Source organism: Salminus brasiliensis, chromosome 4 (genome assembly GCF_030463535.1).
Source record: "Salminus brasiliensis chromosome 4, fSalBra1.hap2, whole genome shotgun sequence".
NCBI classification, from domain to species: domain Eukaryota; kingdom Metazoa; phylum Chordata; class Actinopteri; order Characiformes; family Bryconidae; genus Salminus; species Salminus brasiliensis.
In genome coordinates, this window is record NC_132881.1 from 2,311,561 (window position 1) to 2,337,878 (window position 26,318).

Sequence of the window (26,318 nt, forward strand, 5' to 3'; positions counted from 1 at the left end):
ACAGCACTAAAATAATAAAGGGTACGGTTCTTGTTTTCTTAAAGATGGTTTCTGCTTAAGGTGCCCCATAATTGTAGACCAGTAGTGATGAGGGATTTCTCCCTTCAAACGTGACACGTGACCAAAATGCTTATAAAGTTGTTGGTTAATCCTGAACCTGAAATCTGTGTTTGTGGGATCAAAATAATGAGGAGTCTCTGCTCACCTCATCCTCACCTCCCCTAATCCTCACACATCCCATAATACAGTCAGCTCTTCAGTCAGTGGATTCATCTGTAAACTCTCTCAGTTCAGGATTATCTCTCTCTTTCTTTCTCTCTCTCTCTCTCTCTCTCTCTCTCTCTCTCTCTCTCTCTCTCTCTCTCTCTCTCTCTCTCAGTTGCCATGGTAACTAATCCCATAATGTATTTTTTTTTTTTTAAATGATGTTATTAATCCATTTGGACCTGACTGGACAGGTGTGCTGGTCTCCATGGACACCGCTGCCCTGGGTGCTTGGTTGCCAGGCGACAGTTGATTTGCAGGTTCAAGAGGTTGAGGTTTTCAGCAGGGCTTCGTTCTGGATGACGAGAATCTGATTAAAACAACCCCCTTCTGTGTGGTCAGATGGTCGGTCAGTCCTGTTCCGCTGTCAGAGACTCAGGTTGATTAGTTCAGGTGTGCTGGTGTGCAAATTAGGGGCGTAATTATAAAGCTGTTCTGCTGGGATTCAAAGGGCCTTCATGTGATCCAGGGTTCTGCTGGTCTCTGATATTCAGCATGTTGCTTTTAGAGGAGCTTTAATGTTTGTTTGGGGTTTTGAGATGGAAAAGGTGAGAGGCAAGGATGAGAGACCTAAAGAATGGGGAGTCGAGATACGCAAAATATATTAAGTTGTTAAAATATAATAAAAATGTATTTAATTATGTTTTAGAACGCAATGAAAGAAGCTTGGCGGAGAATATATCACAGATCATATGTGTTTGCTGGATGTATTGATCGTATTAACTCTTTAAGGAGTCAATATTGACTCTATATATCCACTCAGAATTGTCTGAGTGTGTATTTATTACACTACCATTTGAAAATAATAACCAAAATACTGAATTTTGTAGACATATGAGACAAAAAATAACAGCAAAAATACCTCCTCAGCATTAAATATAAATAGCAGGAATAATAATAATAATAGTTATTGTTTTCATTTATTTATAACTATATCTGTTTATATATATATATAGTTATAAATCTGCTTTTGTTGGAGTAACTGTCCAGGGAAGGGGACTTTCTACTAGATTTTGGAGGAGCATTGCTGTGAGGATTTACCCACCTTATTCCCCAACTGCCTCCTCAACTCATCCCAAAAGTACTGGATGGAGCACCATCCATCATCCCAAAAAACACAGTTCCTCCACTGCTTCACAGCTCAATGCTGGGGGGCTTTAGCCCACGCCTGGCATTAGGCAGCATTGTTCCAATAGGTTCATGGTTGTTTATCTGCTCCAGAGTCTCCTATTGGAATACTTCTCTACTGGGATAAAATAACTAGCTGATAAATTAACTTTAACTCTAAAATAACTTAAAATAGCTGAATTCATTTATTAGCAAGGGGTGTCTGCAAACATTTGGACATAGTGTATTTCCCTATTATCATGAAGTTGTTGTTCTTGATGTTGTCAGCTTGATTGACTCTTTAACTGAGCTCCTTCAGACATGCTGTTGGATCTGAGTGATCTACTGCAGGTGAGCTGTGATTTCATTTTTTTAGCCTGCGAATTTGTAATAACATAGTGTGGTGGAACTGTGGCTTGGTGGTTAGCATGTTTGCCTCCCAGTGCTTAGGTCTTCGTTTCGAGTCCCTATCTGGGAGTTTCCGTGTTGTCTATGTGTCTGTGGGGAGTTTTAATGTGTGTAAACGATCACTGCAGCCAACCAAGACCACCAGCTTATGTTCAGATTTTGGCTAAAATCAGTGTTAAACATGCTGGTTTGTTTATATGGGCTGTTTTAGTGGAGATGGTCCACGTCATTCAATTTACATAGAAAGTGGCAATCATCGGGGACCAAGCACTAAGTGCCTTTACAGAGCCAGTAGAGGCCAAATGATAGATACGGGCTCCCAAAAGGAGGTTTGTAGACATGATTCGAATCTGCATAGTCGTTAAACTCCATTAAATTAAATGAAATAATTCCACAACAGTTACCCTGTATAATAGTTTCCGAAAGCACCGGAAATGATAATGATCATGTTCATGTGAAAGTCATTAAAAGAGCTCACTGCAGGGGTTCAGTTTCTGAACTTCTGCACTTTTTCACAGCTCATGAGTTTCAATGTCTGTGTGGGTGCAGGCAGTGTGATAAGAGGGATAAATATAGTCCTCATTTTTTAATCCGAGTGATTCAGCAGGACATTGATATCGGCCTCGGGGTGAGTGTGTATGAGCACGGGTGTGTGTTGAGCTCCCTCACAGCTTGTGCAAGTGTTATGTATTTTTACTCTCCCAGCTGTCGAGTTAAATGCCTTCTCAACACACACACACACACTCATATATATACACACACAGACACGCATAGATGGATGGTCTGAGAAGCCCTAAACTGAACCCATAAATTCCCTCAGTCTCACACAGCAGCTTTCTCAGCTTTTCCAGACGTGTGTGTGGAGGTCCCACCCCATTAAAGAGGTCATAACCTCCAGATCCTCCTCAAAGGGACTTCTCTTAAATGTCATAGGGCCCAGATGGAGGGGTGTGTGAGAGTGTGAGGGGAGTTTACAGCTTTGTTATCCATCCAGGCTACTGGATGTTGGCCCAGGCTGTAGCAGCATCATTTTGGGAATACTGACAGTGGTTAAACAGGCTTTTCTCCAGATGTGTTACTTGACACTTCTCCATGCCTATATTATGTTGGCTGGAATAGAGCGCTGTTTTTTTTTTTTTTTTTTAAGCAGATCAGCAGTTCAACGAAAGTATGGCCACCAAACGGCTTGCTGTTGTTTATATGGCAAGCAAGATTAGCCGCTGCAAGTTATTGTTCCATAAGCCCATCCCTTAACTGAAGAATAATAAGCATGTACATCACTGGCACTGCTACTGTTCTTAAGAACTGGTGATTATTCTTATCACAGGCTTTAGGAAACTGTCTTATCTTCAGGCTGTTGCAAAATTTGCTTTGAGACTCCCTATTCCCTCCAGTGCTTTTCTTCCCAACTATGCTAGACTTAAAGGGCCTATGGTCTCTTTTCCCTGAATTCTGCGTGTAGCAGTGGTCCTCCAGTCATGGTACGCATATAAATTGATTATAAAGTATTCAGGATAGATTAAAAAAAGTGTATATACTCAAATATCCAAGATACATTCTCAGAACTGGTCAGTTCTGGGATGGTGTGACGTGATACAAGTGCAGTGATGTATTTTGGCATAGTAACAGTTAATCACTTCCTGTCAGTTAATGTCTAGATTTGTATTATTGTAGTCTACACCTTATAGCATTAGTGTGTAGTTCAGAATTGGGACGCAGCCATTCCCTTGAACACTTGTTAAGGAGTACATTAGTAGGGTCAGGTGTGCTGGGAGCAGTGAAAACAGTAAAGTGCATAGGACTGTGGGCCTGAAGGCACCGATAATGGCCGATTGGCCATTATGTGAATGGGCGGGGCTAAGATGCTGTAATCTGGATAGGGGGATATGTAAATGTTTTGGGGCTGTTTTTGTAGCTAGTCTCCATTTATTAACCCAAGCATTTTTATCTGATGGGTCCAGTTCTCACATGGAGCCTTTAAAGGCTGCACGGTCAGGAGAACAGAGGGGGAACAAAAGCTCATTGTTCTTTTTCAAGCTAACTCCAGCTATCTTCAGACATACTGTGGACTCATCCCTTTTTCCGTCTTTCTGTTTCCGCTTACTAATTTCATCCACTCTTACATTCCCACTCTAGGTGAATGTGTATGTCCTGGGAAGAACCTTCTTGGCACTGGCTAAAGAGCTGTGCATCAACGCTCCAGCCATAGGTAAGCTTTTCATGCCTTTTATAAGCTGGTTTTACATACAGTACTGTGCGAAGGTTAATGTTAAATTAAAAATTAGAGTTACAAGCTGCTCTTTATCTGGGCAGCAAGTGCTTATTTGCTCAGTGCAACACTCTCTTCACAGAGTCTAGTATTATTTAGAGTTCTCCTCCTATCAACACCTGGTTTGATGGTAAATCAGGTGAGCTGCTGATGCTGCTGCTGATGGAGTTGATTGAACACATCCTCCACGCTGTGCTGGCTGGACTGGGGGGCGTTCAGGAGAACCCTGGAGGAACCGAGCTCTGTTCTTCAGACTAGCTCACCGACAAGATCTCACTACTTTCTTTCTTCAGAATGAGAAGCTCTTGTTTCTCCCTTTACTGGATTTATGTTCACCTGCTTTATCTGTTCTGATCAGATCTGGAGCTTCTACAGTAAAAACTCTCTCACTGCTGAGAGGGGACTAAAACTTCTGCACAGTGCTGTATGTCCGAAGTAATGCAGTAAATGCAGTGTGGTCAACATTTCCCAGCGCTGATACACAAGGCCGTTACTCAGCTTATTAGAGTTGGTTCCGGGCAGGAATCACTAGATCATTGGATTTGGAGTAGTGTAATGCTCCTAACTGTGCCTAGAGGGCGCTGTGTCACTGCTGAACTTTTTTTGTGCTGCCTTTGTCAAAAAAGAAACATTGAGAAAAGCACACCAGCTCATTCACATCTCATTTAGCTTTATTTTTAAGCCAATTAGGGATCTGTAACTGGCGATCTTTGCCCTTTTTCAGTATTGTGTGTCAGTCAACTTCCAGCCGTCAACTCCAAATGTTAAATTAAAAAAAAATCAATATAACATATTAGTAGTAAGAGCTGCCTGTTTCAAGTGCAATACACCCCTACATACATCATAATTCTTGTCAATAATTAAAAATAAATTAATGTAGTTTAAAATAATAAGCTTAAAGTAATAAATAAGATTGCAGAGCTTTTAAAGTGGGAGCTATTTGACCATCCAGACAGAGGAATCCCACAGTCCTGTTCTGTTCTGTCTTTTTCAAGAATCCTCTTAATGTGGTTTCAGCAGTACTGGTCACAAGTATATCCATATATTTCCTTGGATGCATATCAGTCCGAATCCTCATGCATAGAACACTAGTTCTGGAATCTGTCCGCCCTGCACCCCCGTCCCGTTGGTGCTGTCCGACGAACACTGAAACTGGAAAGTGACATTTCCGCACTGCACCTCCGTCATGCCCTCCTGTCCGAAGTAGCTCAGCTCGCTGCCGTCCAGCACGGCGCTGACCGTGTAGAACACGTCCGGCTCCACCTGCACCGGGTGCTCGAACCACACAAGGAACGTTGAGCTTGAGCCGTCGGAGACAAACGTAGTGATCCTCTGGGCCAGCAGAGCCCCCTGCCTCTTCAGCTCAATGCGGACCCCGTATTCGGCCCGGCTCCCGCTGGAACCGTACAGGCCAATCCCAGCTAGGAACACGCGTTTGTCTGCTGAGAACTGGACGCTATCGCAGCGACCTCTGTAGCGCCACTGGTTGCTGCGGTAGGCGGCCGACTGGAAGCGGCGGCAGCGCTGTGGGTGTAGCCCTGCCCTGGCCATCAGTGGAAAGTCCAGTGCTGGTTTTTTGGCAGCCGTGAACCAGAGGAAGATGTCCCGCGTCTCCTCCAGAGTCAGTATTTCGGACTGCGCCGGCCCGTCTGCGAACTCTTCCAGGCTCATTGCCGGGAGGCGTAGGAGGTACAGCGCCTTGCCCAGTACGGAGCGTTTATTTTGGGCGGTTGGGTTCAAGCCCCGCCTCCTGCACTCGGACTCCGCCCACTTCAGCACCGCCCGCAGCACTGAAGCCTCCTTAATGTTCAGCGTGTCTCGACACAGAATGCTCTCCAGTGTGGACGAGTCGATCTGACAGAACCCCTCGGAGCGCAGAGCCACTTCGGCCTGCGCGTCGATCACCTCCCAGCACCGCCGGGTCAGCTCAGGCTCGTCAAACAGCCGGCTCTGCCACAGCAGGATGCAGGCGTTTCGGGCCTCTAGGCCCGTCTCCAGGAAGCGCACGCACGCTTGGGCCAAAGGAGACACCAGGTACTTCTTGGCTGCGTACAGAGTGGCCAGGACCGTGTCGGCCTCCAGCTCGATCTCGTCACTGTAGAGGTACCTGAAGGGGGGAGGGGTTAAAAAGAGGTCAGCACACCTGTCCTGCTTCATCATCTCATTATATCATGATGTAAAATTTATGTGTATATCCCCCACATATGTTAGGTTTAAGGGGCAACTGCATTTCACTTTCTGCATTAAAAAAAGGCACAGAGCTGAATGAGCTCCTTCACCTGGATCGAACTGAGCGTTTAACACCAGAAGCCAGACAGTAACAGTGTTGCTTCTGCTGGTGGGTTCCTATTTTTAAGCAGAATCACAGATCATTCAAATCCCATAAACTCTCCATCAGAGCAGTGAAATAAGAGGGCAGCTCCTCTGAGACACCGGCAGCAGCCCTGTTATTTTTGCCCACTAGTCGTTAGGGAGTCTTACTTGAGCAGGATTAGGAAAGCGGTGGGCTCCACATCTGGGATGTGGATTTCGGTGTCTCCTTCAGCGAGGTCCCCATAAAACATGGCACAGAAAACGGAGCTCCCCACCGCCAGCACATACTGAGGGAAGGAGAGAGAGGAGGAAAATTAATGAGTGGATGAAGGCAGCTACCGCACTCCTGAGGGAAGGGGTCAGGGAGGGGAAAAGGGAACTGACCTTATGGGCTGGGACCTTCTCTGATGATCCTGGAGGACCAACGATAAAGTGAACGTCCGCCATGTGCTCGTTATTGAACATCTGAGCGTTCCTGAGTAAAAATAGAAGCGTGAAATTAGTTTATTAAGCTGGAGAGGTTACACAAGAATGGAGGTAATCATCCTGCCTCTCTCAGTGCCTGTTAAACTGTCTGTTCGGGGGATGATTAAGTCAGTTCTTATTCTTAAAGTTGTGGATTACAGTGGGGTTTGGTAGCTATGTTAGTATGGCAGCTGTGTAAACAAGCACATCGTTCGGTCAGTAATAGTTTCTAGCGATGTCCAATAATTAATTTTTGTATTTAATTATTTTTTTTAAAAAATTTACATTATTTTATAAGGGAATTTAATCTTGGCGCAAACTTGGGTCTATGTCAGCTGTAAAATTACGCTGACATAACAGTAGTGCTAACATTAAATTACTTGGATTAACTTTGACATCTGAAGGCATGCCTTGAACTACTTAACGAGCCAATTTTGCTGTTAGCAAAATATAAAACTGCATTTCGGTTCAATTTTAATGCGTTTTAAATTAGAAAATGTAAAAAAAATTAATAAATAATAATAAAATGTAAGTAACACACATTAGAAAACTTTAAACTACTTTATAAATTAATTTTTATATTTAATAAGTACTTGGACGTTAATGCAAAGATACGTTAGTTACGTAGCACTAGCTAGTGAATAGCCAACGTAGCTATGTTTGCGTTAACGTTCAAATGTAAATCAATTAAATCAAATAAAGATAAATAAATGTTACCAACATATCTATATGCATTAATTTCCTCATTTAATGTTTTAAAATCGGAAAAGTCGTCTTAAAATGTACTTAACTTAAACTTAAAATGTCAATAATAACCACCTTTCCTGCAGTGACCATTTATTATATACTTCATATAGCTAGCTATATTAAAATGTTTGATCATAGCTAGCTTTTATAACTGTTTTACTGTTTTATTACTTATTATTTTAAAGGGGAAGTTGACGCTAGCTCGCTAGCTCCGTACGTTAGTTGCGTATCTATCCAGCTAGTTAGTTAACGTTAGTTAAGCAACTTGCTCTGATGGGTTACAGGGCAAGTCGCTCTTAACAGCATATAGATGGAGCTTCATTTCCTGTTTAAATGTGTGTTTAATGTAAAAACTCTTCTTAAAATGTAGCTAGCTATTTAATTGATTCAATAAAAAGCTAAATGTGAAGAATAGCCACCTCTCCCGCAGTGTAGGCTGGCCGGGGCTGCTGGGGTCGTTGTTTACGTTGTTGTTGTTTACGTTGTTGTTCTTAGTGTTGTTGTTTATGCTGTTGTTTATGTCGTCTTCTTGCTCGGTGCCGGCGGTATCCCGACTGTCGCTAGCCGCTTCGCTGCGCTTTTTCTCGGCCTCGCCGGGCTCTGCGGTGCCTCCGGCCGGCTGCAGCTCCATCCTCCCGTTCTTAGCGGTGTGGCTGCAGGCGGGGTGGCGGGGCTTCTTTAACGAATCCGGCAGCAAGAGGAGGAACGCAAGACACCTCATGATCCGGCCATGGTGGAGCGACCTGCATAGTGCTGCAGAGGGCATCAGAACTTCGACCGAAATTAAACGAAAAAAACTCAACTCTGCCGGTCCTCTTAAACCGTCTCCAGTTTCTTTTTTCTCATCGCAGTCTCCTCCGAAACCTCTTGGCACTAAAATGAAGCAGGTTGTCCTGCTTCTGCTCCGCTCCGCTTTCTCGTCCGCATCTCAGACCGCTCTTCGTTTTTTGAGTCCCGCTGCGGTTTGTCGACGCTCCCTCGCCGCCCTCCTTCGCACAGCGCGGACGGGTTGTGGACTCGCTCCGCTCCAACTTCTTGGTTTTGTGTACTGTGGCTCCTCTCGGCCACGCCTCCGGCTTCCCCCGACCAATCAGCGCGTGTGCAGTAAACAGTATTGATTAGCGCAGTGATCAAGCCTCGCTGCTGCTGGAGGATCAGCAGATGATCCCAAACACGAGAGACAGGACAGCTCACTGCGATTCCTCCATGGAAACAATATATATAGTGGCTGTGTGTGTGTGTGTGTGTGTGTGTGTGTGTGTGATGAATGGACCAATAGAAATGCTCCAAATGTTTTTACAGTGAAGTAAAGATATGTTTAGTGTGTGTATGTATGTGTGTGTATGTATATATATATATATATATATATATATATATATATATATCGAACCAGAGAGAGAAAGAGTCTTATGCAAAAGTTTGGACACTAAAGTGTGTGTGTAATGAGGTGTGTGTGCGCGTGTGCGTGTTTGTAGATCCCTGCCTGTATATCCCGCGCTTTGCGCACATGTTGGAGTTCGGAGAGAAGAGTCACGAGGTGTCCATGACTGCGCTGAGGCTGGTGCAGAGGATGAAGAGGGACTGGATGCACACGGGACGAAGGCCCTCGGGCCTCTGTGGAGCAGGTAACCATGGCAACCCCCCCTGCTTATTGGCAACGACCTTTTTAATGATGGACGGTAGTGAAAGGGTAGGCCGGTCACAAGCGCGTAGACACAAACCTACACACACACAGGCCCCTACACACACACACACAGACCTTCACACACACACTCACACATGCACAGATGGATGTTTACAAACAGTGAATTGCAAAAAAGCTGCTTTAGTAAGGTGCCACTTACAAGGACTTTACAATGGCCTTCGCTTATATTAACAAGTCAGCTGAACAGAGCAGATCACAGGTGAGAAAAATGCTATATTTCATGTTTAATAAGAGGTTTAATACAATTTTCCTTTTTCTACCAGCCTGATATTCGTGCAGTCTCAGTCTCGCATAACAGATTTCTTTAGCTCACTCTACAACCTGCTCACCACGCTGAACTCTCCACCCCCAACTGGTATCATTTACACAGAACAGCAGCATTAAGGCCTAAAACTGGTGTGAAAGCCCGTAGCCAAGCCATCTCGATCACAAGTCTCTCTCTGTAGTCCCATCAGGGTCCACTTTAGACCTTTTTTTAGCAGGAGATTTCTACCCTCAGCCCCTAATGTCCTGAATAAACAACATAATGGACAAAAATTGGTTCCAGTCGCTCTGCCTGTGTATGAAGACGGTAATAAAACCCTGTGAGTGCGATGTATCTGAAATGCGAATGTAAAGCATCTTTGTGGAATGGGGTCTCACTTTTTTTTTCTTTCTTTTTTTTTTTTTTTTAATGCCATGCATGTTTTATGACACAGTGGATTTGCCTTCTTTTTCTGAAGAGTCCAGCACACTTTTAATGAGGACATTTTCTTTAAAAAAAATGTTTGAATTGGTTCCAGGGTTTTGGCTTATTCAGTAACTTCTATGAATTATTCAGCGACTTCTGTGAGACCAGTTTTTAATGTAAGGGTGGACGATATGGCAAGAAGTATGACGTTGCAATACTCGAGGAGGTTTATAGATGAGCTGGAAGAGAAAAAAGCAAACCAGCAAAACAGTGGTTCCACACTGATGAAAATTACTAATACAAAACTATTTAAGAAGAAAAATAAAAAATAGGTAGTTATTTTAATAAAAAAAAGAATTTGACAAATATAGTAATGTTTTCTTAACTAGACGTCTGCCTGTGTTATTAATGGTCTGAGTTCAATCACTAGCGATGGTAACGCTGTACTTAAGATCTACTGACCCCTTCATAAGCCTTTAATAACAGCTGACATAAACATCACCATATATAAGCGTTTATATCTTGTATAGCTCCCCTCATCACTGTTAAAGCCTTGCTGGCCGACACCGGCGTCTCTTAGCTGGGCCATGCTGTTAGGAAGGGTAGGTCACATGGTTAGGGAAGGTTTTCCACTGAATTGGAGGGGAGCTCAGATGACGTCATTTACCTGTGACCAGTACAGGTTTGCTTTGAGTCAAGGCTGGTGGCAGTGGTAGCTCCGAGGTTAGAGCTCCGGGCTGTTGATGACAGGGGTGTGGGTTTGATACCCGGGCTCGGCAAGCTGCCACTGTTGGACCCTTGAGCAAGGCCCTTCGCCCTCTCTGCTCCCCGGTTGCTAGACTCTAGCGACTCATTTTTGGCCATTTTTGTGATTCCCCTTCTCAACATGGTATTTTTATTATATTCCCCAACAAAACTGAAGTAAACTGCTGGAAACAGCGGCGTCGAGGTTTGTGCTGACCCACGTTGCTAGTAGTTATAGTAGGTGTCGGGGCAGCTACTTTTTTCCACTAGACAATTGGCGCTACTTAGTCAGCTAGTCGGCGAGTTGGGTAAACAGCAGTAGTTAGCTTTGAGTTATTCTAGCCCGTAACACATGCCAACGCCGCGGTAGCGATGTTGGGCGTGCCGGTGCTTGAGATGTTGGACGAGTCAGGGAGTCAGGTCGTGCTAATGCTGCATTAGTAATGTTGCTTGAGGCCTCTAACCGACTCATGAGTGCTAACCTTTATTATGCTGCGATGCACTAAACTGTACATGATCAGTGCAGCTGAAGAAGCTAAACTGGAACAGCTACTCCACCATTATCGGTACTGGAAAAACAGACCCAGGATCTTTTATATATGTAGCTATATATGTATGTTATATAAGTAGGTGGAGAAGTCACCAGAACGGCTACCCTCCCTCCCTCCCTGCTCAGAACCGTTCAGGCCTTGCAGTGGAATAGAGGCCACATGCGGTGACTGCATTACTGTATACAGTTCACTGTCCCAGAAGCCCCATACCTGAGCCAATATTGATACTTTCCCAATCTCTCGCATCGTCCCGCTTTAAGCTGAGGCTCCGGAGCCGTAATTAGAATAAGGAACCCCGCCTTTTTTCTCCTCACAGTTTGATCTCTCGCTCGGCTCTCATCCCTCCGTGTCCTCGTCTTCTGCTGAGCCTGAATAATTCATCGGCTATTAATCTTTCAGCAGCTCTTGCGCGCGCAGAAATGGGAAGAGGGAGTTTAGAGGAGTTTGTTTCGCAGCAAGAGACCAAAGAGCGAGCGAGGGATGGCGGGAAACAAAGAGGGAGAGAGAGAGATGATGAAGACACTGGTGCTGTCACTCACGTGTCTGGGTTCGTATTCACAGTGACTTTGCACAGATCCCAGCATCGGATCATGGGGTCGTTTTTGTAAGCTCGGTTGTGTAACTCCCAGAGCGCTGAGGTTGGATAACCGAGCACTTTCTAAACTCTCTGACTGTCTTCTGTAACGAGGATTATGTGGAGTAAACATGATAAAGTTCATGACAGAAAGGCGTGGGCTTCACTGTGGAAACCTTTTTCTTCTGTCCATGTGATTCAGCTGCAAACTTTAGTCCAGCTTGAAGGTGTGAATTTTGGAGCAGGGTCCTCTTTCTTGGACAGCAGCCTCTCCGTGTCCATGGTAATGTAAAACTGGCTTGTGGCACTGCTGTTCCAGAAGCTTCTAGTACATGGCAGGCCCATCTTTGGGGGTTCCTGGGATGTTCTAGACCATTCCTCTCAGTTAAGGTGTTCTTCCAGTGGCTCCACCTCTTAATAACTTGACGATCATCCCTCTGAGATCTGCACTGAGCTCCTCTCACTCTTATTAAAGAAGCAAGCTTTAGAAATCAGCCATTAGTTGATCAACTACATCTAGGGTGTAAGAGGAAGAGTGGCAGCGTTTGCTTTTTGTGAGGCTGTTCTGTTAAAGGGCCTCCCTGTTAAAGGCATGTCGCTCACGCCTGGTAATTGACATGTTGCTTAGTGGCAGCTAGTGATTAGAGTTGTGTACGATGGCTGAGAGGTGTAAAACGTTTTCTCGCCTTATGTTTTCCCTCCTCTTGTTCGGTGTCCTCACCTATACCTCAGAGATCAGAGTGCTTGCAAAGCAAAAAAATACACAAAATGTGAAATTTGAAAAAAGAAAAGTGCAGTTCCTGCAGAAACTGCGAGCGTGATTGCAGCTCAGCAGTGTTCCTCTGATATAGGTGCTGGTTGCCAAAGTGTTGCTAGGTTGAGGTAGAGCTGTGTCCAGCAACTTTTGGCTAAAATGTAGGGTCAAAAAACCTTAGCTCAAAAATGTTTAGGTCAAAAGTTCATCCAATACATTTGGCTAATAAAGCCGTGTAAACTTTTGTCTAAAATGTAGGGACAGTTGCAGAGGCATAGACAGACAGACATACCGACGGTTGCAGAGGAACGGAACAGACGGACAGATGGACATAGGATTGCAGAGGGATAGACAGACGGACAGATGGATGGACAGACAGACAGGTGCAGAAAAAACAGAAAGACAGACATTGCAGAGGGATGGACAGACGGACAAATACAGACGGGCGGACAGAGTTGCAGAGGGATAGACAGACGGACAAACGGACAGAAAGACGGACATAGAGATGAAGAGGGATAGGCAGACGCACAGATACAGACAGACGGACCGGCAGGCAGACGGACAGAGTTGCAGAGGGATCGACAGACAGACAGACAGACCAGTACTGTGATCATCCCTGCTTCTGGTGATCTATAGTGATCAGGCTGATCCTGGCTGATCCAGGATGTGAAGGGGGGGGGGGGGTCTGAATATTAAAGCCGGGTGTGTTGGATCTGACTTCTCTTCCTGGACCTGGGTTGGTCACTGTGCTTTAGATCAAAGCTTTGAAACATCTCAGCCAGCGTCCATCAGTTGAGTCAGAAAGTCTTGCAAAACATGATGCATCCACTTAAAACACACACGCACACACACACACACACACAGTGCATCTGTTGTCCAGTAATTGCTCAGTCGTCAGCAGGTAGGAATGTCCTGCCGTGCATCTTTTGCCTCATTTTTATTTCATGCACTAAAATGAAACAGCGATTGAAGCGGGGAAGCGTCTGCAGGTGCATTTGGAGCTCCTTCTTTCTGCTGGATGCACAGCAGTGGGGAGCAGGTAGAGAAGGTGGGCTTTATCGAAGCGTCCATTAATGTTTTATTAGTGTGTTTATTCTCTCCCTCGCTTTCTCTCTCTCACTACTCTCTAACAAACAGCTTTGCAGTTGTGTTTGTGCTAATCCATTTGTTTGTGTGTGTGTGTGTGTGTGTGTGTGTGTGTGTGTGTGTGTGTGTATGTGTGATCTACAGCCCTGCTGGTCGCTGCTCGCATGCACGAGTTTCATCGCACCATCAAAGATGTGATCGGAGTGGTGAAAGTGTGTGAGGCCACCCTGAGGAAGAGGTAAGGCGTCGTGTTCAGCTGTAGTTCAAGGGTTGTAACAACAATACTAGCACTCAGTAATTACAGTCATTTATGACCCACTCCTCCATTTACACAGGCTCAAAATGTAGCGGACAAGCCCAAAATCCCCAATATCCCACACGTTTTCCCATCACATGCAACGTTCCAGACACTGGAAGGGTGAAGATCGCCACACACCTCCTCCAACACATGCGCAGTCAGCTAGAAAATTAAATATTAGGCAGAAAATTGCCCAGGAAATTGAATATAAGGCCAGCTGAATGTATGTTTTTGACCAGTGTTGATTTCTGAACACCCCCCACCCCCCAAATCCGCATTACGGATTAGATGTTTCTGCATCTTTTCTGACCCATCCTCTTTCGCTCTCATGGACAGGTTAAGCGAGTTTGAGGACACGCCCACAAGCGAGCTGACCATTGAGGAGTTCATGAGGGTGGATCTAGACCAGGAGTGCGACCCACCCTCTTTCAAAGATGGACAGAGGAAGCTGAGGCTGCAAAAGGTTGCATTATTAGCACACATCTACAGCCCTGTTAAAGTGATTAATCCAGTATGAATCTGCAGTTTGAGTAGTTTTTACAGTCTGACAGTAATAATTGTGCAGTGATTTTAATCCAGTATGAATCTGCAGTGTACAAAGTTTTACAGTCTCAACATAATGGTTGTGGACTGATCATTCCAGTATGAATTTGCAGTTTGAGTCGTTTTTACAGTCTGACAGTAATAATTATGGTGTGATTTCAATCCAGTATGAATTTGCAGTATGTGTGTATTTTACAATCTCACAATTAATTGTGCAGTGTTTAATCCAGTATGAATCTGCAGGGTGCCGTTTTTACACTCCGATATAAATAATTGTGGAGAAATTTAAATCCAATATGAATCTGTAGTGTGTAGGTTTTTTTTTTTTTACAGTGTGAAAGAATCAGTTGTGATGTGATTTTAGTTCTGCTCCAACACTTGTAGTGTTTAATTTGAAGGATTAGTCAGTTTATCAAACAATGGTAACACCAGTGGTACTGCCTGCACCCTCCAAACAGCTTTTTTATGCAGTATATGTTTTATTGATAAATACCACTGTATTTATGATTGTATTAATAGTAATATTTTTTACAGTGTAGCACTTTTTAAAAACCATTTAAGAACATGCCTGCCTGTTATCAGTGTGTGTATTATTGGTTATCTGGTTATTGGTTAGCTGTTAGTTAACTGGACAAAGCAGCTAAAGCTTCTTTTTGACTCGCCTGCAGATCGAGGAAGAGCTGGCAAAGAAAATAGACGAGGTTCAAGGTAAAGAGGAGCATTTGTATTTAAATCACACGGAATCTATCAAATTTATGTGTAATTTTGCAGGTGGATTTTTTATTTATTTATTTATTTTACTGTGTTGTTTGTTCTGCAGGCGAAATCTGCGGCTATCAGGACGAGATTGAAATGGAGCTGGATAGCAACAGGCCCAGAGCCAGTGGGATTTATGCCGCCTATGCAAAAAATGGTATTTCTCTTTTTCACACACACACAGGAATACACACAGAAATGCCTTTAAAGCCACAGGGAAGCCAAATTCATGTTTTCTATATAAATATGTTAATCTAGTTCTTGAGGGCAAACAATACACACATGCAAAGGCTGACCAGTGAATAACGTTTTAAAAGGAAGTAAATGACCCAAGCATTTCACCACATTTCTCCCTTTCCTAGTATTTGGGTACCGTTCATGTGGCTTGTTCCACCAACACGGCTTTAACAAGCATATCTGATCCCCACAGTTTCTTTTTGTGTCCACTAACCCAACCATCATAGCCAAAAGCTAGCAGGTAGCTCCTCTGTTTGTCCATCCATTCATCTAACTGGCCACACCTGCAGGCACACCAGTTACTTGAGAGTTCTTTAAAAGCAACATTATGTAGCATTTCTTCAGCTTCAGGATCACGCTAACGCTCCACTGTCTGTACCTGGGAGAACGGCGTCTCCGTCATTCCCACTCCAGGCCGGAAAGCTGCTACCACCCACAGAGTTCCTAAACCAGCCTTATGTGCCACGTTTTCATCCCTCGTGTACACTATTTGGCCAAAATGATTGGGACACCTACACATTACACCTACAGGAGCTTTTGTGACATCCTACTCTAAATCCATTGGCTTTAATATGGAGTTGCCCCCCCCCCTTTGCAGCTCTAACAGCTTCCATGCTTCTGGAAAGGCTTTCTACAAGATGTGTGAGTTTGTCTATGGCACGTTTAGCCTGCTCAGTCTGAAGAAAATTTGAGAGGTCAGACACTGATGTAGTACTAGTTTGTCCCAAGTTCAGTAGGGTTGAGGTCAGTGAGGCTCTGTAAGGGCCATTCAAGGTCTTCCACACCACACTTGCCCAACCCTGCCTTTATGGAGCTTGCTTTCTGGATTTGGACACAGTCAGTCATGCTGGAACAGAAAATGGACTTCCCCAAACCCTGTAGCATTATCCCTCCTCCACCAACTTTACAGTGCAGTCAGAACGTAACCCAGACTCGACAAACCCAGACTTGTCCATCAGACTGCCAGATAAGACAAACATGATTTGTCACTTTACAGAACACATTTCCACTGCCCCGGAACCCAGTGCTGGTGTGATTTACGCCACTCTATCCCATGCTTTGTGCTTGGAGACTTTCCTGCACTCTGCTCTGAGCTCAGCACTCGGCCCTGACCCCGCTCTGTAACTTTACGTGGTCTGACAAACACTCAGTGACTGAGCTGTTCAATAATAACACCACTCACAGCTGATAGAGGAAGATCTAGGAGGGAGGGAATTTCACCAGCTGACTTGTTGTTGTTGGTGCAGCGGTGTCTCCTATTACATACAGAACCACGCTGGAGTTCAGTGAGCTCTTCAGAACCTCCCGTTCTTTCACTGATGTGTGGAAGAAAGGCAGACTGCATGGCTAGGGGCTTGATTCAATGAATGGAACCCCTGCATTTGGTGACTAAGAGATGTGTCCCAATACTTTTGTCCATACTGTGTATTTCACTCAAACACTCCTAGACACAAAACACTGTCCTTTTATTTCCTTCCTTACTAGTTGATTGGCTCAGTCACAGAATTAGAAAGGTCTGTTTGCGGGGTGTGTGTGTGTGTGTGGGGGGGGGGGGTGTGAAAGCTTTCCCTCCCAATTAGCATTACTATTCCTTCACCTATGTTTTGTAGTGGTTCCCAGAGAGTACTCACTGTCTGTGTGTGTGTGTGTGTGTGTGTGTGTGTGTGTGTGGGCGGGGGGGTATTATTTACTCCCTCTGCCAGCAGAGGATGAGCTGAGCTTTGAGTTAAAGGGCAAATAAAGCAGGCTTCCTGTTTTAATTAAGAAAAGCCCTCATCGTTTGGCTCGTTATGTCAGTCCTAACGACATATTCGATCACTCATGGCAACAATACCCAGTCACACGGCTGAATGGCTGAAATGCCAGCGTATCTGTGGGTGTGCGCTGACTGCTTTGACGGGCCTGCGCTTGGTTCTTTGCTCTATTGATTTTGCGCCCCATTTCCGATACGCTAATTACTAATAGAAGGTTAATGATGGCGGCTATTATTGCGAGCGTTTCTCCGAGGAACACCCGCTCCCAAAACACCCATTCTGCCTGGAAAAAGCAGACGCCTGGACTGCCAGCCCCCTTTTTTCAGCTCTTTTATGTCGTCGGGGTGTGTTCAGTAATAATGCAGCAGATGTTTTCATCTTTCTTAATTTCCTCGGATTCTTCGAGGCCGGGATATTCATCCATTACGCTGCATCCATCACAGCTATGAGAACAAAACTTGTGTCATATCTTAGCTGTAGTCTGGTTTGTTTTTGAGGGTTGCAGACAATGGAGAGAAGAGATGTAGGGGCGGGGAAGATAAGCTAACCTCAGCTAGCATTAGTTTTTTGCCTACATTGTTAAGGCTCTCTAAGCCCCTTAAGAGGTTTCTACACCGTTTCAAACTGGAGATCCTCCAAAAGTTCTTCAAGGATTCCTTACGCTAAACAGTGTAGGGCAGATACCCGTTTTAGAGCTCCCCTTCTGCGGACACTGGCACAGGAAAAGCCGTGGCCACAAGGCCTGGTCCCCTGTTCCCATAAATAGCAGATTCTAGAGGTGATGAGCTGCTCCTCAGTATCAACACCACCATATTCTCCTGTCAGGTTTTGCCATTTCACCAACTTTGGCTAAAGCTTTCACTGGTGGGCGGGGTTTATGTAAATTTAGGGTTGTAAAAATAGCAAGACTGTGATGGTGAACAGTTTTGGGGTTGCAGGATTGTCCTGTTTTCCGGCCCCTTTAACTCTTTCTGATACCCCTCATTCCAGACGATGCAGTCTCCATGTTGTCATCCATCTGCACTGACATTGATGAGGAGTATGAGGACGAAGAGTTGGCGGCCGCTGCGTCCCACCTGAACAAAAGCTCCTGCAGCGATGGGAAGGCGGCAGGTGAGGAAGATGAAGTACGAGAGGAAGGGCGAAGCACACCACTCAAGCGTCCCTCCCTAGAGGTCCTGTTGGGGCCGCTGCCCACTGCTGCCAGCCTCGGCCTCTCGGAGTCCATCAACAAGTGTGTCGGAGAGGAGAAAGAGAACGAGAACGGTGAGTGACCGTTTGAGGCAGTTTAGATGATGTTTGGGGGGGGCAGGGGGAACAGGGGGTAAATTTAAAGAGGTGAACTAAAACATGTCTTGGCTGATGGATTACGTTTAGGTTAAAGGGGAAGAAATGTGTTCCACTATAATCCACAGTCTCTCCTCTACAACTACAGTAAATGATTCTGTATCTGAAATGGATAATTGTGCAATGAATTATTCCATATCCACTATGGATTATTCAGAATGCGCTATGTGTATTAAATATCTATTATGAATTATTCAGTATCAACTATTAATTGTTAAGTATTATGAATTATTCAGTATCCACTATGAATTATTCAGTAAGTATTATGAATTATTCAGTATCCACTATGAATTATTCAGTATCTACTATGAATTGTTCAGTAAGTATTATGAATTATTCAGTATCCACTATGTGTATTAAATACCATTTTATATACTATGAATTATTCTGTATCTACTATGAATTATTCATTAACTACTATGAATTAATCTGTGTTTGCTATGGATTATTCAGTATTTACTATGGATCATGAAATATCCATTATGAATTATTTAGTCTGCACTATGAATAATTCAGTATCTACTATGGTTTATTTTGTATCTGTTATGGATAATTAAATATCCATGTATAAATGATTCAATATCCACTATGAATTCTACGGCATCTGCTATAAATTATTTAGTCTCCACTATAAATTATTCTATGTCTTTAATACATTACTCAGTATCTGTCCTGAATTAATAAGCATCACCTATGATTTGTTTATTAACTACTATAAATTATACATGATAATTATACACAACTGCATAATACACAAGACTTTCCCCACATGATCATTTTGATTTAACCACCTCATTAACTGGGTTTACATACATGATTTAGTCTGAGTAAATTTTTGGCTTGTCTTAGAAACTAGCAGTAGTCCATTTGCAGTGGACCTCCATTCACACTAACTCCATCTGATTGTTTAATCTGAAACGCACCCTTCATGACACACGTACATTTATCTTGTCAATTTCCTGCCATTTTATACTTTTTTTGAAACCTTCTTCCATTTTTAATATCTAATGATATCTGTTTCTGAGATACAGTAAATGTCGTATGTGACGTGAGAGATGTTAATGCCTTTTGCAGAAGTGGCTTGTATTTGTTTTTGGGTAAAAACGTGTCCCCACATGTCACTGGAGCAAAATTAGTGTTTACACATAGAGACCAAGCTGGAATAATAACCGTTGGCCTGGAACACATGTTTAAGCAGTGTTTGGGCAGGACCGTGGACAGGCTATGACAGTTAAACCAAACTGTTGACATAATCATAGCGTAGTTAGATTTTCAGTCTTAGGCTAATACACAGCCGTTGATGTGTCATTTCTCTAATATAGTTACTGATTTTTTGCTGCAGAAAAAAAAAAAAATATATATATATATATATATATAAACAATGAATAATTTAATGTCATTCAGCAGCATTAATGCCAAGTGAGTATTCAGCCTTTACCGCACATGTTAATCCTTTGTGCTTTTTCCACTGTGTCACACGTGTGCTGGTGAAAGATGTGCTTTAAGCTGGCAGGGGTTGCAGCTGGCAGGAGTTTCCCCCTTCGGAGGCGGTGCTGGCTGACGGTCTAGCACCTCATTGGCTGAGCGTGAGGGCTGTTCAGTTGTCGATTGGTTAGCTGCACTGGGGCATCTTGTGTTGGGCAGGAAACCCCCCTGTGCTCTTTGAAGCAGTAAGTGGACGCAGCACCTTGTCATTAGTGCCTTCTCTTTCATCCACCCACTGAGTGTGTGTCTGCATGACTGCACGTGCAGTGTGTGTTTAGTGTGGGCTGTGGCGGCCTAAAGAAAAGCCATTACTCTTGTTAAAAGCTCGGCCTCGTGGGCGGACCCCTCTGTGCTTTCAGGCCCTTGTGGCCGACTGATTACAAAAGCAACGATCATCCATCAATCAGTCAGCCAGAGCCCGGCCTACTGGGGGTCCTGTTTAGATCTGAGGAGGGATTTCTGGTTTTGTAACTCGAGCAGCTTCCATTAAAACTCGTGTCTCCTTCATGTTGGCAGACCGCAGCGTCTCGGATCGGAGCGTCCGGCGATGTGAGCGGCGTGATGGGATTTAATTAGCGGAAAAATGTTTTTCAAAGGTCTGCAGTCGCCGACCCCCATCCTGTCCGCACCTCACTGGTGTCCAGTTAGAGACTGTAGCCTATTTGTTGATGCCAGGTTGTGTTAGCTGTCCTCAAGCCCCTCATCAGCGGTCGGTTTCTGACCACAGACTTGCCACAGTTGGATATTTCTGGGTGGTGGACCCACTCTCAACCCAGCTGCACACAGCTCCACTGCCTCGTCAGTGTCAGGAAGTTGAGCGTTCTGATGTCCTTGGCAGCTTTTGTTCCTTTAAACTGGTGTCAGGTTGATATGGTCACTGTCATGCAAAAACCTTGTATCTCCTTTTTGGCTATTTTTCACTTTTTGACATTATTTGAATCTGGCAACCCATTCCCTCTGTCTATTCAGCTTACTTAAGACTAACACTGCCACAAGAGGGGTAGAATACGCCATATGGAAAACTGTATAATTAATATCTGTCATTTTTGTAGCAGAATAATTTGTACTAGGGTTATCCAGATCCAGTTCATTTGCCCCGATTTAATCAAAGTCTCATCCGATCTGATATTTGTGTGTTTAAATAATAATCCAGCCCCACAGTTTAGATCAGATGAGCTGCTGATTAATGGGTTCAGTAAAATCCTTTATTTCCAGGATCAGTTTCTTTAATCAGACTTTCTGGACTAGTTGATTTAGTTTAGTCGAGACTTTTCTTAAAATCACTGTTTTATAGTGTTTAATATCGTCTGATCCAGTCTGACTCTCCTCCCTGACCAATCAGCTCCCAGCTCCTTTACAACACTGCAGTCTGATCACTTCCTGTGTGTGTGTGTGTGTGTGTGTGTAGTGGTACACACTCTGGACTGAGATCTGTGGTTGTTGGTCTACTGGTGTGTAATAGCTGGTTTATAGTGAGTGAATGTGCTGTATGTATGTGGTTGGGATTTCTATAGTGTGTGTGTGTGTGTGTCTGTGTGTGTGTGTGTGTCTGTGTGTGTGTGTGTGTCTGTGTGTGTGTGTGTGTGTATGTGTATGTGTGTGTGTGTGTGTGTGTGTGTGTGTGTGTGTGTGTGTGTTAGCATTAGCGTTTGCCTCCACTCGGTTCTTGATGGGTTTTTCAGTACTGGTTTATAAGCAGAGAAAGGCGAGCGAGCGGTTGTGCGGTTCTCCCACTGGTAAAACAGAGCGTATCAGATGGTTTAATAAAGGGTCAGGTATTATGGTCTGTTTTCAGGTTCCAGTGTAAAATAGCTCCACACTGCAGAACCTCAGCTCCTTTATCTACCTTCTGAGAACGTCCGCACTATAATGGGCTGTAATACAGACTCTGAACCAAATCCAGATGAAAATAGCCGATTCGCAATCCAGCTAACTTCGTGGGATGTTCTAGAGCCGCCGTAGTGAACGTGTACAGAGAATGGACGCCTTGGGATGTTATGGCCAACCTGGTGGTGGCTAGGTGCTCACTATTACATTACTAGAAGGTTGCTATGGTATCCCTGGTGGTTGCTGCAGTGTTGCTAGATGGGTGCTACATTGTTGCTTAGTGATTGCTTGGCTATCCCAGTATCCTAAGTGGTTGCAGTGGTGCCTCGGGTGCTTGCGAGCACGTTATCAAGCGGTTGCTGTGGTACCCCATGTGGTTTGCTGGGTGTCACCATGAGTCCAGTCATTCCTATGGAGATGGACAGACATGGGCAGACATCATGGTCCTTACAGCCAGGATTTGGGGGCAGAGGTGTGGCGTTCTCTGCCCTAGAAGGGCTTTGACCAGACAGGCGTATTTTAGAATGGACCGATTTGTCAGAGGGAGGACGGCACAGGACATAATCAGCACAGGCATGGCACAGTGTGTGTGTGTGTGTGTGTGTGTGTGTGTGTGTGTGCAGCTCTTGGTGGATCCTGTGTGGTATTTAAGGTCCGGCACCGTTGGATCAGACGAAGGTGTTAAATTAGTGCTCTGCTGGCGTCTGGGCAGTGTCTTGGAGAGTGAAAGTGTCAGGCGGGGTTGACCTTTATCTACAGGGCTGACCGCGAGCCACAGGTGGAGCTCGTGTATTTTAAGACACTTTCCTTTTTTTGCTCCAGCAGTTTGTGAGCATTTCCAACTTCGCGTCATCTCTATGTTGCTGCTGTGCCTTTAAGACTGGTATATGTAAATGGGCTCCTCTGTGATTGGTGGCCACGTGTTGTATGTTTAAAACCAAACCTAATTTTAACATCACAAAAACAAGGAATTTCAAATGCACAATATGGACAGAAGTATTGGGACGCCTCCTCGTTCATTGTTTATTGTAAAATCAAGGATATTTATGTAAGTCAAAAAAAAGAGTTGATCTTGCTTTTGTTGGAGTAACTGTCTCTGCTGTCCAGGGAAGAAGGCTTTCTACTAAGTTTTGATAAGAGGATTGCTGTGAGGATTTGATTGCATTCAGAGACAAGAGTGTTTGTGAGGTCAGGATGTTCCACCTCATCATCCCCAACTCATCCCAAAAGTATCATATGGAGCACCATCCAGCATTCCTAGTAGATCAGGGCTTAATGATGGTGAATCAGGTGAGCTGCTGCTGCTGATGGAGTTGAACACATCCTCCACGCTGTGCTGGCTGGACTGGGGGGCGTCCAGGAGAAACCTGGAGGAACCGAGCTCTGTTCTTCAGACTAGCTCTCTGACAAGATCTCACTACTTTCTTTCTTCAGAATGAGAAGCTCTTGTTTCTCAGTTTTACTGGATTTATGTTCACCTGCATCTGTTTTGATGAGATCTGGGTACTATTGTACTATTGTTATTACATCACCTACAACCCCCCCCCCCCCATCACAAACACACACACACACACACACACACACACACACACTTCACCCCAGCATAAGCACACTCCCCTCTGTGTGTTTCTTTTCTCTTTCTTTCCCCTCTCTCCTTCTATTTAAAGTCAAACAGCTGCTCAATTGGAATGTTAAATGTCCGTGAAGCTCCTATTGAGTGTGTGTGTGTGTGTGTGTGTGTGTGTGTGTGTGTGTGTGTGTGTGTGTGTGTGTGTGTGTGTGTGTGCGCGCCACATGCATGAAAGTCTAGTACTGTTGTGTAATGCAGTGTAATTCCTTCAAGGGGTGGAGCACTTCTATTGCAAACAATGCCTGTGTTGGAGAGTGTGTGTGTGTGTGTGTGTGTGTGTGTGTGTGTGTGTGTGTGTGTGTGTGTGTGTGTGTGTGTGTGTGTGTGTCCATCACAGGCAGATGGTCACACTCTTTCCTCTCTGCCCCCTGACTGATCACACACAGAGCAGAATAAGGAGAATGATGGCATCTCTCTTTATCTCTCTGTCTCTCCTTTCTCTGTGTCTCTGTCTCTCTCCCTCTCTCTTTCTCTCTCCATCTCTTCCGTTTCTTCCTGGTGTGTGTGTGTGTGTGTGTGTGTAAGTAATTGGTGGCTGTAGAGACCAGGGTGGGACAGTGCTTGACCCTAATAAAAGTCTCCATCTGTCCGAAAGCAGAGGGAGAGAGACAGTTGGAGATAGCAGGAGACACCGAGGACAGGACAAAACAGAGAGAGTGAGCGGGCGAGCTGGTGAGAGAGGGACAGTTATCTCTATTGTCACTCAGGTCTGCGAGCAGATGTTTGTTATTTTAAAGGCCAGATGGGCTGCAGCCCTAACTGTGTGTGTGTGTGTGTGTGTGTGTGTGTGTGTGTGTGTGTGAGAGAGAGAGAGAGAGAGAGAGAGACTGAGACATTACCATTACAGATGTTTGTAGAAATCCCAACAGGCACTAAAGAACACAAAAGAACACATTCAGCTACTTTAAGTTTCACCCATTGCTGACACAGATGTGCAAATGCACACACACTCAGCTTGTCTCGTCCCTGTAGAGACGTACTGCCAATAGAATAGGACTCTTTGAAGCAGATAAACATCATGAACCTATTGGCTCCATGCTGCTTAATGCCAGGTTTGGGACATAGAGGGGTATAACCCCCCCCAGCATTGAGCTGTGGAGCAGTGGAAAAACTGTGTTCTCTGGAATGATGGTGGAGCTCCATTCAATAATTTGGGATGGGGTGGTGATCATCATCCCACATCCTGACCTCGCTAACACTAGGCCTCCCTCGTGTTGATTTCAGCACACCTTTGCTCTTTCTTCTCTTAAATGACCTATTTCTGACATTCTCCCCCTTCATGTTATTGGTGTGTGTGTGTGTGTGTGTGTGTGTGTGTGTGTGTGTGTGTGTGTGTGTGTGTTATGGGAGGACCCTCCTCCTCCTCCTCCTCCTCCAGGCTGAGTACTGTAGATGTGCAGCACATTGTAAAAATATGCTTCTTCATCCCTCTGGACTCCTCTCTGATCTCTGCATCTCCCCCTCGTTTGCTCGCTCGCTCGCTCGCTCGCTCACTCTCTGCTCTGGGCAGTGTAGGCAGCAGGTGTGCGTGTGGGTGGGTGTGTGTGGGTGAGGGGTTCCCCTGGGAGGTCACAGGGGTCAGAGCAGGTCACATTTTAACCGGCCCGTCTGCTCTTCTCTCCTTCACACCTAGAGAGTCTCTCTCTCTCTATCTTTAGCTCCTCTTCATCTCTTTCCTTACAATTGTATGCAAAGGTTTGGACACCCCAGACCCTCAGGTGTCTATTTCAGAAAATAGACGGAACTGTGTGTGGATCTCCAATATCTGATCATTGCACAGATGACCACCACTGTAGAAAACATGGTTGCAGTGGTTCTGTTGCCATTGTTGTCCAGTGCAGAAGCAGCGCGGATTTCCCCCGGATTCCCAGTTTGTCCGGTAAGAGGACGCTCCAACAGTAAAAGAGCAGCTCATGGATGTACCCCTACAACTCTCCAGCTTCTCCATGTAATGAACAGAGAGGGCGCCGTGCGGACAACCGCCCTCTTCCAGACAAGGCTGTCAATCACTTTATTCCTGAGCGTAGCCCCGCCTTCTTACGATAGAGCGCAGTAAGCGTTAAACTGATTGCTGGGGGAAATGAAAAATGGCCCGATATCAGCACAGGGAGAACTAACTGCTGGAGTTTGAGACACTGGAGATGGAAAGACAGCTTAGAGGAGGAGAATAAGCTGGAAAATGGGTGGGGCTGTTTGGTCACTGAAACATATGGGGATGGGCGGAGCTACACATTATACTGCAACCAGCCAAAGGTGATGTCAAAGAACGGCATCTACCATCAGAAAAAGATATATACATAGACTGTATTGACAAAAGTATTGGGACACCTGCATATTCTTTTTTTTTTTTCCTTCTGAAATCAAAGTTATTAAAAAAGAGCTGATCCTGGACCTGATCCTTTTGTTGGAGTAACTGTGTCTGCTGTCCAGGGACTTTTGTACTAGATTGTGAAGAAGCACAGCTGTGTGGATTTGATTGCATTCAGCAACAAGAGCATTAGTGAGGTTAGGATGTTGGATGCTGAATCGCCACCCCACCTCATCTCTGACTCCCCAACTCATCCCAAAAGTACTAGATGGAGCTCCACCATCCATCAGTCTAGAGAACACTAGTTCTTTCACTGCTCCACAGCTGAATGCTAGAGGGCTTTATACCCCTCTAGCCCACGGATTAGGCAGCATGGTGCCAATAGGTTCATGTTTATTTGTTTCTAAGACAGGCTGTAAATGAGCTGTATGTGTGTGTGTGTGTGTGTGTGTGTGTGTGTGTGTGTGTGTGTGTGT

General features: G+C 44.7%; 2 protein-coding genes across 2 annotated transcripts in view; one reads left to right on the forward strand and one right to left on the reverse strand.

The window, feature by feature from the left end:
* The window catches only part of brf1a (BRF1 general transcription factor IIIB subunit a), a 63,981-nt gene that overhangs the window by 13,910 nt on the left and 23,753 nt on the right, over nucleotides 1-26,318 (forward strand). Inside the window, exons 5-12 of the mRNA XM_072677320.1 lie at nucleotides 1,691-1,722; nucleotides 3,916-3,988; nucleotides 9,049-9,198; nucleotides 13,802-13,895; nucleotides 14,292-14,418; nucleotides 15,167-15,206; nucleotides 15,319-15,411; nucleotides 18,236-18,511. Coding sequence (XP_072533421.1) covers nucleotides 1,691-1,722; nucleotides 3,916-3,988; nucleotides 9,049-9,198; nucleotides 13,802-13,895; nucleotides 14,292-14,418; nucleotides 15,167-15,206; nucleotides 15,319-15,411; nucleotides 18,236-18,511 — 885 coding nt within the window. The remainder of the gene's footprint in view (nucleotides 1-1,690; nucleotides 1,723-3,915; nucleotides 3,989-9,048; nucleotides 9,199-13,801; nucleotides 13,896-14,291; nucleotides 14,419-15,166; nucleotides 15,207-15,318; nucleotides 15,412-18,235; nucleotides 18,512-26,318) is intronic.
* btbd6a (BTB (POZ) domain containing 6a) lies at nucleotides 4,702-8,707 on the reverse strand. Its single transcript, XM_072677321.1, has 4 exons — nucleotides 7,993-8,707; nucleotides 6,746-6,836; nucleotides 6,530-6,648; nucleotides 4,702-6,155 (listed from the first exon to the last, which is right to left on the reverse strand). Exons 1-4 carry the CDS (start codon nucleotides 8,337-8,339, stop codon nucleotides 5,123-5,125), a joined length of 1,590 nt encoding a protein of 529 aa, XP_072533422.1. The 5' UTR covers nucleotides 8,340-8,707; the 3' UTR covers nucleotides 4,702-5,122.

What these genes read in the sequence shown, in the direction of transcription:
- btbd6a (XM_072677321.1), bottom strand. Translation starts at nt 8,339, where the DNA reads ATGCCCTCTGCAGCACTATGCAGGTCGCTCCACCATGGCCGGATCATG. An exon ending in CAGCCTACACTGCGGGAGAG is followed by an intron (nt 6,837 to 7,992) that starts GTGGCTATTCTT and finishes ATTTTTACTCAG; the next exon opens with GAACGCTCAGATGTTCAATA. An exon ending in AGAAGGTCCCAGCCCATAAG is followed by an intron (nt 6,649 to 6,745) that starts GTCAGTTCCCTT and finishes TCCTTCCCTCAG; the next exon opens with TATGTGCTGGCGGTGGGGAG.